This window comes from Halichoerus grypus, chromosome 9 (genome assembly GCF_964656455.1).
Source record: "Halichoerus grypus chromosome 9, mHalGry1.hap1.1, whole genome shotgun sequence".
NCBI lineage: Eukaryota > Metazoa > Chordata > Mammalia > Carnivora > Phocidae > Halichoerus > Halichoerus grypus.
In genome coordinates, this window is record NC_135720.1 from 39,975,253 (window position 1) to 39,987,456 (window position 12,204).

The 12,204-nt window shown below is 38.6% G+C and overlaps 1 protein-coding gene across 13 annotated transcripts in view; it reads right to left on the reverse strand.

Annotated features, from left to right (window-relative positions):
* Positions 1–12,204, reverse strand: part of PKIB (cAMP-dependent protein kinase inhibitor beta) — a 138,800-nt gene that overhangs the window by 17,972 nt on the left and 108,624 nt on the right. For 6 of the 13 annotated variants that reach the window (XM_036088646.2, XM_036088631.2, XM_078054789.1 and 3 more), the window contains one exon: positions 4,706–4,810. The exons of the other annotated variants lie outside the window; for them this stretch is intronic. In XM_036088646.2, coding sequence (XP_035944539.1) covers positions 4,706–4,790 — 85 coding nt within the window. In that variant the 5' untranslated portion in view covers positions 4,791–4,810. Of the gene's footprint in view, positions 1–4,705; positions 4,811–12,204 lie in introns of those variants that run through there. 13 annotated transcript variants of the gene reach the window in all.

The following is a 12,204-nucleotide window of genomic DNA, read 5'->3' on the forward strand; positions in this document are numbered from 1 at the left end:
GTAGGTTAAGTATCCCCCACTCTTGATTTCAGCTCAGGTTTTGATCCCAGGGTCATGAGTTCAAGCCCGGTGTTAGGCTCCACACTCAGCAGAGTCTGCTTCTCTCTCTCTCTCTCTCCCTCTCCTTCCGCCCCCCCCACCCCTCCTCGTGCACACAAGCTCTCTCTCTCTCTCCCTCAAATAAATAAATAAATCTTAAAAAAAAAAAAAAAAAAAAGGAGATTGTGTTCCTCACTCTGAGCACCGGGGAACCATGAACACTTCTAAGTCACATAATAAAAGTGTGCATAAGATGCATTGTCTGCAAATAGAGACTGATGTGAAGGAGTATTGTTAAAAGGCTATTAAAAATGGAAGTTCTGTAAGCAAATCCACCGTAACAGTGATATGCTGATCACAGAATTTATATGTAAATGCAACATACCCAAGAATAACTTCTTATTTAAAAAGGAAGGAAAAAGGTAGAAGGATTTACAATGAGAACTCATTATAAAGTTTAAGGACTTAGATCATCAGATATAAAGATTGATTACAAAGTTTTAGGTATTAAGATAGTGTGACATTCTTCAAGGATAGACAGAATAATAGAATAAAATAGAGATTCCAGAAATAGACACATATACATATGGTCTTTGATTTGTGAAAAGGGCAAAGCTGGTGATGTGGTCACTGAAGCATTGCTGGTGATCTTGGAGGATTCATAGAGAGGAAACACCAGAAAACTAGGTATTGACATTGATGGGAAGATTGTTGATGATGGAAAAAACAGATGGGGCTTATAATAATTTGTGACAAAATTCTAAGATTATTAAATAAGTGACTTCAAGTTATGGTTTCTTCCCTTGAATTTTGTATTTAAATATTGTCATACAGATAAATTGAAAGAACAGTGTGTAACCTCCATTTGATTTCAACAACTGGTAACAGCTATATTTACTCTCTGTAAACATACAATTTTTGTCAGTCATTTGAAAGGAAGCTTCTGATACCATAACACTTCACATCAAATAGTTCAGCATGTATTTAAGAACTACATTCCTCTTTATGTCCATAATACTAATTTTTTTTTTTTTTGCACATTGCAATTCTGAGATAATTCCCCCTTTCCCTTAAAGTACAGCTTTTAGAAATTCCTTTGGGAAATTAGTGGGTTTTTATGTCTGAAAAGATCTCTTTTATCCTCATCTTGGTACACTACTCTAGGTTGAAGTTACCTTCTACAAGCACTTCACAATACTAACCTACTTTATTCCATTTTTGCTGTTAAGAAGTTTGTTGAATATAATAATTTTATGTGGCAACTTGGCTGAACCATAGGGTGCCCAGTGTGCCCAGTATTTGTTTAAACAATATTCTGGGTGCGTCTGTGAGGGTGTTTCTGGAATTAACATTTGGATCAATGGACTGAGTAAAGAAGATTGCCTTCTCCGATCCACTGAAGTCCTCAATATAATAAAAGACTAAGGAAGGAAGAATTTGCCCTCTCTGCCTGACTGTCTCACAGCTGGGGCACCAGTCTCTCCCCTGCCTTCAGATTCAGACTGGGACTGAAACTTAAACCATCGCTCTTCTGCTTCTCAGGCCCTCAGAGTTGGAAGGGAACTATACATTGTCTCTCCTGGGTCTCCTGTTTGCTGACTACAGATCTTGGAATTTCTCAATCTCCGTAATAGCATGAGCCAATTATTTATAATAAATATATACCCTATTGGTTCTGTTTTTCTAGAGAACCCTGATTAATACGCCGATGGTATAATTGTCATACTTGGTGGTTTGTGGAGTCTTTTTTTCTGGCTTATTTTGAGGGTTTATCTCTTTGATGTTCTGAAATGTCATACAAGGTGCCTAGGTACCTTTTTGTTTATCCTTCTTAAGATTTGTTAGTATTCCTGAATTTAAGACTTTCACCAATTCTGGAAAATTCTCAGGTGGTGTTTATTTAAATATTACTTCTTTTCTTTATTATTTCTTTGGGAATTCCAATTAGACACATGAGATAGACACTCTATTAACCATGTCTCTCAACCTTTCATAGTTTCCCTTTCTTTTGTTTCTCTGTGTTATATTCTGCATATATTCAGATCTATCTTCCCATTCACTAGTTATCTCTTCACCTGTGTCTAATCTGCTACATAAACTACATATCAAGTTTTAATTTATATTTTCCATTACTAAACTATCTGTTTTGCTCTTTTTCAAGTCTGCTTCACTGTATTATAGTATTTTGTTCTTTATTTATAACTTAAATATCCACATTTATCTTTTCAAATATATGAAGCCTATTTTTTAAAATTCTGTATGAATAATCCTAATATCTGAATTCTTTATACTGTGATTATGTTATTTGTTTCTGTATAATCTATCTCATGGTGGCTTATTTCCTTGCATGTTTTATGATTTATGGTTGTAAACTTATATTTTTTTAAACTTTTTCCTTGAAATAACCTGAGACCCTAATTAAAGTGTTTTCCTTTATATAGGCTCTGAATTTGCCTCTACTGGGGTCTGGGAGCACTACCAAATTGGTTAGCTTTAAATTCTCAGCATGAAATTTTTCACACTACAAAGTTGCAAACCTGTGTGATTTCCACTTATAATAAATGATCAGGAGAATTCCCCCCCCTTTTCCACCTAAGTCAAGGACAACACTGGCAAGTGTCCTCACTGTCTTCCTTTGAAGGTTAGGGTTTTGCCACATTATCCTTGGACTGAGCATGTCACTCTTCAATAGCCTAAGCCTTACGCTGGGGACCCAATTTCATTTTCCAATTTGAGTGGTTCCTAAGTTTCTTTCCTTGTCCCCAGAACAGGGCTTTTTAAAACAGAAATTGTGAATTACTGGGGAACTCAGAGAAGTGAGTACACTGCTCACATGCCTCTAGATTTGTGATTTCTCATTGTTCTGGGCTTATGAAGAATTCTCTTATTTGACAACATGAGCATTAATTTTAAAAAATTTTTGTAAAGGGGACACCTGGGTGGCTCAGTCAGTTAAATGTCTAATTCTTGATTTTGGCTCTGGTCATGATATCAGGGTCGTGAGCTCAAGCTCTGCATAGGGCTTCATGATGGGCATGGAGCCTGCTTAAGATTCTTTCTCTCTCTCTCTCTCTCTCTCCTTCTGCCCCTCTCCCCAATGCATGTGTGCACATGCTCTAAATAAATAAATAAATAAAATCTTAAAAAAATTTTTTTGAAAATACATCCTACATTGTAGAGTGTTGTGTACTAGGGCTTTCTGAAGGACATTAAGTCTTCCATTATTTTATAAAAAGAAGTTCTAGTTAAGTTTCAATAATTTTTTTTTAAATAATGCTCACTGTTTTGTTTCATGGTATAGTGGTGGAGACAAAGGAGTTTTGTTTTATTTTTATATTTTAAGTGATTTTTACATCCAACATGGGGCTCAGACTTACAACCCTGTGATTTAGAGTTGGATTCTCTACCAACTGAGCCAGCCAGGTACCCCTCAATAATTTTTTATCCAAGTAACAGCAAGATATTCATTTTAGTCAGTCAAAAAAAACAGATGTGCAATGATGTAAATGCATTATTCTTTAACAGAACTTATTTTAACTCACAGATCCCCATTTTTCCTTCAGAGAAGAAAATAGTTTTGTGATTTCAAGTATAATCATTCACTTCCACATTAAAATTTATTCTCTCTGGGGTAAATTTCCAACCAAGTCACAATCATACACAGAATTCATTTCTCCATGTGGTGTAAGGCCTAAAATTAAGGCTCAATATTATATGCTGCCTTGACATCTGGGAGGGCTTCAAATGGCCTAAATATAAGTTTCCCTCCCCACTCTGTTCTCATGGATAAGGTACGCTAGCCAAACAAAGGGACCAGGCACAGTTCCTACTTATCCATAAGTTGTGGTTTTTGCAAGCCTGTGGAATTATTCAAACAAACCAATCATATCATCTTGTAAGAACGAGGAGGCACCACACACTCGTGTTACTACAAAGTCTGCCTCCTATAGTCTCCTTGGTTGTTCACTCTGTTCCTGAGTACAATCCCTATGAAGCCCTGCATGGCCTTCAGTACCCTTCTTCCTGAGCTATAAATATATGTGACTAATAATTTGCTGTCAATCGTATCTGTTCAGTGGCAAGTGCTGAATGTTTAGCTATTCCCATAGCCCCAGGGCAGGAATCTCTCCCTTACCAATGGGGTGAATAAGACGCAATAGAAACCACTGTGTCCCAAACCACATGATAAGCTCCACCATGACTGAGGACACCTGGTCAGCCTTAATTAATTGCTCTTGGTTAACTAACCTGATTCTGTGATATGGTAAGGCTGCCTGAGATGGAACAGCTAATTGCTGGCAGGCTTGGGCTATGTCCTGTGTGATATTCTGTTGTCTTTGCCAGGTGTTGCCATCACTTTCCACCCTAAAACTCTCTTGCCCCCAAGATGAGAATTGTTATTTCACTGTATCCTGCTATAACCTGGTGACGTCAGGTTTAGTCTGTTTGGCAGGTGGTCTCTGCTTACCAAGGATCAGCCTACGTCACTGTGTCTGGCCTGGTGACTATCAGCAGCTGCTTGGGGAAGCTATACAGACATTGTTTGTAATTGTGCACCTCAGGGACAGGCCCACAGATATCCTTTTGTGAGGTTTGTGGAAAGAAAGGAGATCACCCTGTAGAGAATTGAGCATAGCATCCCAGTTGTTCATGCAAGGGTAGTGACCTTGCTGGTTTCCTGTGCCGTTGCTTCCCTTGCCACTGTTGCTTGCGCTCTCCTGACCCTCAGGAGTATCGAGGTGCACATCCATCGTGGCCCGTGGCCCAGGGGCTGGTGAAAAAAAAAAGGTAGGGGGAGGAAGGAACATTGGTACTCAACTGCTCTCCCAAAACAAAACTCATAGCCAATGTACCTAGGCTTTGCTCAGTATTGCTGGCTACCAGCACACCAAAGGGCTAATCTTGCAATCATTGGCCTTATGGTCTCCATCCAAGCCATAGACAAAATGACTTTACTGGATATGGACCTTGATCCCAGGAAGACTGGCATTCTCTGGACGAAGAGGCAACCCCCTACAAAGGAGGCTACCAAGGTCCTGAACCTTTCCCCATAAATACCTAGAAGGTCTGCAGTACAGGTGATTGTGCAGACAGAAACTGAAAGCTACAACTTCATGTGGCTAAAAACCTAAAATATTTTCAGCGATTCTGAACAGAGAGAGAGAGAAAAAAAAAAAGGAAGTCCACATGACAGAAGAGGTGGGGACACAGCAGAGGAGGGTTTTGATCCAACAAATCTGGTGGTAGGCCCACAAGTCTTCCACTGCACCACTCTGCTCCCCATGTCTCCATTGCAACAAACATCCTAATCCTCAACAAAACACCTGTGGCACCCTTGTGGCATCATGAAGGGGTTAATTCAAATGGAACATAAGCCCATGGTCTATAAACCAACTACTGCTATTGGGGATACCCCCAACCATGATGATACTGATTTGAGGTTCTCTGGGGGAAGAAACTTATAAATATGGTAGGAGTGGAGAGCACCATTCCCCACCCCCACCTCAAGTATATCCAGTCACCAAACAACAATAATAAGATAAAGAAAAAAAGAAAAAGAATGAACCCTGAACACAGAAAGAGAAAACCAACAAGAAACAACTTAAAACAAAGGCCTATAATTTGACCTAATTGAAAATCCAAAATTTACTAGAAACATTTATATAGCAAAAGATAAAAGGACACTGATTGTCTTGTGTGCCTTTATAATCTAGATTCTGAATTAATTTTTTTTAAGATTTATTTATTTATTTAAGAGAGAGAAAGAGAGAGAGAGGTGAGGGAGGGGCAGAAGGAGAGAATCTTTAAGCAGACCCCCCGCTGAGCAGGGAGCCCAACATGGGGTTTGATCCCATGACCCATGAGATCATGACCTGAACTGAAACCAAGAGTTAGAGACTTAAATGACAGAGCCACCCAGGCATCCCTGAATTAATTTTAATATCTGCAGAAATTCACCAATTGAGCTTAATGAATACTAAGGCTAAAATTACAGTTATACCTTGAATCCCACTAAAGGTAAACATGGTATTCCCTATAATGAGGGATTTACTTAAGGGAGTTACTGAATATAAGGTAGAAGACAAATAGGTATGACTCTCCTTAACTATAGGAAATTTTGTCTAGCTTAAATTCCCTATGATTATGGCACTCATTGCCCTAAAATATCCCATAGTGAGTATGGACACTCTGATCCAATAAAAAATAAATGAAAATTACTGGCTTAACAAAATAAGAACTCACGACCCATCCCCCACTCCCTACCCTCCCCAACCCCATTAAATAGTTAACACGACTCAATGTAATTTAAAACAATGTCCTCAAGGATTAAAACCTTGTTATTTAACAGGTAATGAGTAAATTCTTCCCTGATCCCACTGCTATTCCATTTAACAGCCTTATTTGGCCTGCTCTTTAAATCTGGAACAAATGAATGGTGGCCTATAGTGGATTGCCGCAACTGTAATGCCATGGTCCCATCCCATTAAAGCCTCTATACCCAACGACCTAATTACTGAAATTGCTGACTCCATCCAATCAGCACTGGGCTCTATGTTCAGTGAGGAGTCTGCTTGGGATTCTCTCCCTCCCTCTCTCCCTCTCTCCCTGCCCCTCCCCACTCTTGTGCTCTGTAAATAAATAAATAAAATCTTTAAAAAGAATAAAAAGAAACAGGTATTGACCATTTCAGCACTCACATGGTTAAGACAACTTCAACATTTTTAGTCCCTTTTGGGTTCTGCAGGTAACATATTCTTCAATTACAAATTTTACTTAATGTTACTAATGTTGTTATTAACAAATTAGCCCACTTTGAAAGGGGATCCCACCAATAAAAGGCTCTAAAAATCTGTCCAAATTGAAATCAACAAGTACTCCAGTTTGTGCCCTCAGAAACCTCTTCACCATAGAGGCTTCAGTAACCATCTTTCATGGCTCCTAGAGTTTCTGGACCACCTATGCTGGCCATAACTTGCCCGTGGACTTCTGATGCAAGAAACTGCCTTTCTTGGCTTGGCACTATATACCATTAGAATAGCAATTACTGGCCATATAGTGGGTTTTTCTGGAAATAAAGCTCTCACAAACCTTGAGCCTGTGACCCCTTGTACCTGGCTAGCCGTTATGCCTTGAGTTATTAAAGCAGCACCCCAAAAGCTCAGCATAGCTTCTGAGCCTTCCATGCTACTGGATAAAGTCAAAGCTGGGCCCTCTGATATGATCCACCTGCAGAGGGGGTGGCTCTTCAGTTTCTCGACAGATGCCACAGTCCTGGTGGAGGCCATGCCTTTCCCAGAGCCTTCATCTACTTGGGGGGCCCATTAGAATCAAATGAATGACGAGCAGTGGGAGTTCATACATTTTACTGATGATATCATCACCATCATACATGATGGGACTCAGTGGAGAGCTGTTGTTTTTCATCCCTTAAGCAGAATGTCCCTGATAAAGGAGAAAACCCAAGGGTCAGCATGATTGGCACACTTCAGGCGATAACAATTGGCCCCATCTGCATATTTTTGTACATTGCCTAAGAGTTGCCTCCTTTGGGGTAAAGAACTCTGGGAATCTCTTCACAGATACCCAAAATAAAAATCAAGGTAACAGATTTCTCTACACGTACTAAGACTACAATACAAAGCTTCACTAGGATAACCCTTATCCCCTTTGGAGTTCTAGATACACTAATGGTGACCAAAGCACTCATTTCACTTGTCAGAATACACAATACTGTACCTCTGAAACAAATAATACATTATATGTTAAAAAAAAAAAAAAAAGAAGAAGAAGATAGCAGGAGGGGAAGAATGAAGGGGGGGAAGTCGGAGGAAGAGACGAACCACGAGAGACTATGGACTCTGAGAAACAAACTGAGGGTTCTAGAGGGGAGGGGAGTGGGGGGATGGGTTAGCCTGGTGATGGGTATTAAAGAGGGCACGTTCTGCATGGAACACTGGGTGTTATACGCAAACAATGAATCATGCAACACTACATCAAAAACTAATGATGTAATGTAGGGTGATTAACATAACATAATAATAAAAAAATATATACAATACTGGGATCTTGAAGAAAGCATTCAAACTTTCAGCTCCTCTATAGGACCCAGGCAGCCAGCCCCAGGCAGCAAGTTTAATTGAGGGTCTATTTAAACCACCCTGTGCCCTTCTTGAGTTCATTTCAGTCTTTCTCCTGCACCCCTCTGGGTGGGGGTCTGGGAACTCCACATGGCCCATCTGCTGAGGCACTTCTCCTCACAATTGCTTCTCTATCTTCCTAGGGTTCTGCTAAATATGAAGCTTCTTTAAGATGCTATGTTTCCCTGAGAATAAAGTCATAGTTCTGTCTATACTTGGGTTTCCTAACCTCATTCAAATTTCTATTGCTTAATTCCCCTCCAGCTCAACCCAGAGAACTGGGGTTCTGGGCACCTTCCCAGAGACTCAGATAATACCTAGGACCTCGTCACATCTTGAATTCCTCTCTCACCAGCTAGTGAATGATTCAATTCTCTTCCCAGAAACAAAAACTAACTTTTATGTTGTCATATACTCTTTCCCACTCTAAAGTCTGTTCTCAATTTTCCAGTTACAGATAACTTAAAAAATCCTTTCTCTGAAAAAGTCAGGTTATTTCCAGAGACAACTTCGACTTTCAAGACTATGGCTCTTTGTTCACATTTTAAAAAACTAATGAGGGGTGCCTGGGTGGTCCAGTTGTTCAGTCAGGTTATGCATCTGACTCTTTGTTTTGGCTCAGGTCATGATCGCAGGGTCATGAGATCGAGTTCTATGTCAGGTTTTCGTGCTCAGTGTGGAGTCTGTTTAGGATTCTCTCTCCCTCTCCGTCTACCCCTCCTGCTTATGCTCTCTCTCTAAAATAAATAAATAAATCTTAAAAAAAAACTAATCAGAAACTTAAGTGAACATGTATCATTGCACAACAATGTCTCTGGAAAGCATGAAAGGAAGTGTAAAGGAGTAATTATTTTAATTATCAGCTAGACACATTTAAAACAGCTACTCTTAATTGAGCCTTTACTTACCTAGGTATAATGGATTGCTTTATATACATTATTTTATTTAATCTTTACCACAAATGTTAGAGATACAGGGTCAGGTGAGATAGGGTGGGAATTATACCCATAGTTCAAATGAGACAAACAAAATTGAATCTTCCAGATATTAGGAACTTGTTCCAAATTAGGATTTAAGCCTTGTTACATATGATTCCAAAACATGGTTTTTCGTTTCATTTTATTGCCTCCCTTCTAGATTCATTGTCCCTTATAAGTTTAGAAGAGATTAGATAGCATAGAAATGCCCAGAATTATAAAGTTAGGGACCAGACACCACCTAAAATTCACCTCTATGCCATCTACCATACACATGAATCACCTTATCAAGAATATTTTCTTGATTTGAACCTCATATTCTCCATAGTGTTGAACCAAACTCACAACATTTTCAAGCAATTCATCTAATATGAAAACTTTCATTCAATTTTGAATCTTAAAAATAAAGATCATTGTAATAATATGCACAACTTTGAATAAAAATTAATTTTTTGTTCTCTTTATACTTCTAATTAGCTATTACATGATATATATATACACACACAGTATAATTATATAATCTGTGAACACACACATTCAGATGTCTTAAAATTCTTTCCCGGAGTAAAATGAAAGCAAATTCCTACTGCTGGTGGTATAATCTTCTCTATAATTTAATTACTGTTATTTTCAGGTTGTTACTTTTACTTTCCAACTTATCTTACATCACAATTACCAGAATTCAATGAAAATAGTAAGAGGTCAATATAAACTTTTATGTAAAGACCATAAAACATTTTTTTGGGGGGTAATTTTAGACTATTTATTTATTTGTTTATTTTTCCTGTATGCTATCTTTGTGGTTCTAGTTTGCATTTTGTGGAAAGACATTTTCTGATTACAAAGGAGAGGAGGCCCCAATGAATGCAACAAAGGAAATTAGATTTCCTGGGGGTAACTGACCATTGACTGCAATGTATTTACCAGGCTTTTTAGTCATTTTTATACCGTAAGACAAATAAATATGCATTTTACTGTAAAATTCTGAACTTTCCCCTTGAAAGCTATAACTATGATTTGGTGACCTTCTCCAAGCTGCCCCACCCATAAACACCTTGGCTCGAAGATTCTTTAGCTCAGTAGCTGCTAAATGATCAGGCACTCTGTTTCATCCATCTGCTCTAACAGGGACCTCTTTGGAATTTTTTAATAAGCTTTGGATACTTTCTTTTTATAGCTTTGCCAACATAATCATAATGCATCCTGACACCAGGCAGTATAAATTAATTCCTTTTCCGTCTTATGAGCCACTTCACAGAGAAGAAGCAGATTTTTCACCTTAACACTTGATTAAATTGTGGAAAAAAGACGACCAAAAAATAGGTCTCTGGGAAAATTGTATCTCACTTATGCCAGCCTGGAGACTAAAAGTAAATTTAAAGCAAATTAGCTCTTCCTAAGATTTTTTTTTTTTTTTTAAGTCTTGATAGGGGAGAGGGAGAAAAATAGATAGAGGAAGAGAGGGGGCAAGGGTATGGTAAAAAGCCTATTTACTTAAAATTAATCTTATCCCAGATGAACTAGAGCTTCCCAAATCTGCCTGCTCATAAGGATCACCCGGGTAGTCTGTTAACAATACAGACCAGAGCCTCCAATTCAGTGAGTTTGACACCATGTGCATTGTAAGCACCCAAGGAGATTCATGTTGTCACACAAATTTGGGAATGGCTGAATTGGAGTAAAGGTTTGAGGTCAGATTCTCTAATAATGCATTGAAAAAAACCCCACAAACAAATGTAAGTCCATAACTTATTGGGCTTCAGGGTCTAATAGCACGTATCACCCCAAAGAATGGTTGTTTTAGCAAAGTATAACAACGCACATGCCCAACCTTAGAGATGTATTCATCCAATTTCCAAGGTTAAATAAATCACAAAATTAACTTTTTCCATAGCTGTTCTATCAGGCTCTATCAGTCATCCCCTAGGCTTTTTCACCATTCACTCGAACAGTCAACCCTAAAGTCCACCTCTAAGTAAGTTTAATATATTTTTCATGAAAAGTTCTGTGTGGGTGACTTGTTTTGCCCCTTAGAAGACCCTACCTCCTGGGAGGCAAGAACAAATAAGTTCTACATGTGGACAGTGGATAGTAGTTGTTCAATGAGTGCTTTCCAAATGAACCTCACATCAATCTGATTTTGCAATCCACATCATCTGTAGATCCTGTCTGAGCAGATAGGAAGCTCAGGTTATTAAACCTAAAAGCACTCTTTGGCATTTCAAGTATTAGTACATTTAAACTCTAGGCCTGGCAATATTTCTGAACCAAGAAAGACATTTCAAGTCAACCTGCCACTGATCCATTTCACATTAGATTTCTTTTTATTTTTTTTTTAAGATTTTATTTATTTATTTGAGAGAGAGAGAGAGAGCACAAGCAGGGGGAGTGGCAGAAGCAGAGGGAGAAGCAGACTCCTCACTGAGCGAAGATCCCAATGCGGGACTCGATCCCAGGACTCTGGGATCATGACTGGAGCCAAACGCAGACACTTAACCGACTGAGCCACCCAGGCGCCCCAATTTCACATCAGATTTCTCATTGTTATCCTTTGACATTTGATTAAGCATGCTGAAGAATTTTAGTATAGAAAAATTCCCCCAAATCCATCATAATTAAAATAACCGAAGAAAATACTAAAAAGCTGACTCATTTGCAATAATCTGAAAATTAGTGTATCTATAGACAGTTCTAAAGATCTTCACTAGCAGGGGAAGCCAAGGAGGAAGGAAGCATGGAAACATGGATACATTGAATAGGGCAGAAACAATTGCTCACCAAAGCTTGTTTACCTTGGAAAGTCAGCCTGAGGGACCAGGACATTCTGGATGATATTGACCAAGATATCTTTGGGTCTTTCAAAGAGATTGTAAAAAACAATGGACTAAGAAAAAGGCAAGGTTGAAGAAGATTTCACTTAATTCAACTAATATTTGGAGAGCATCATTTATAGATGTGCATCTTCTGAATTAAAAAATCAGAAACAATCTTTTGAGATGTGATGAATGTAAAACAGCTGTTTGTAAGAGGACAAATACTGAGAATGAATA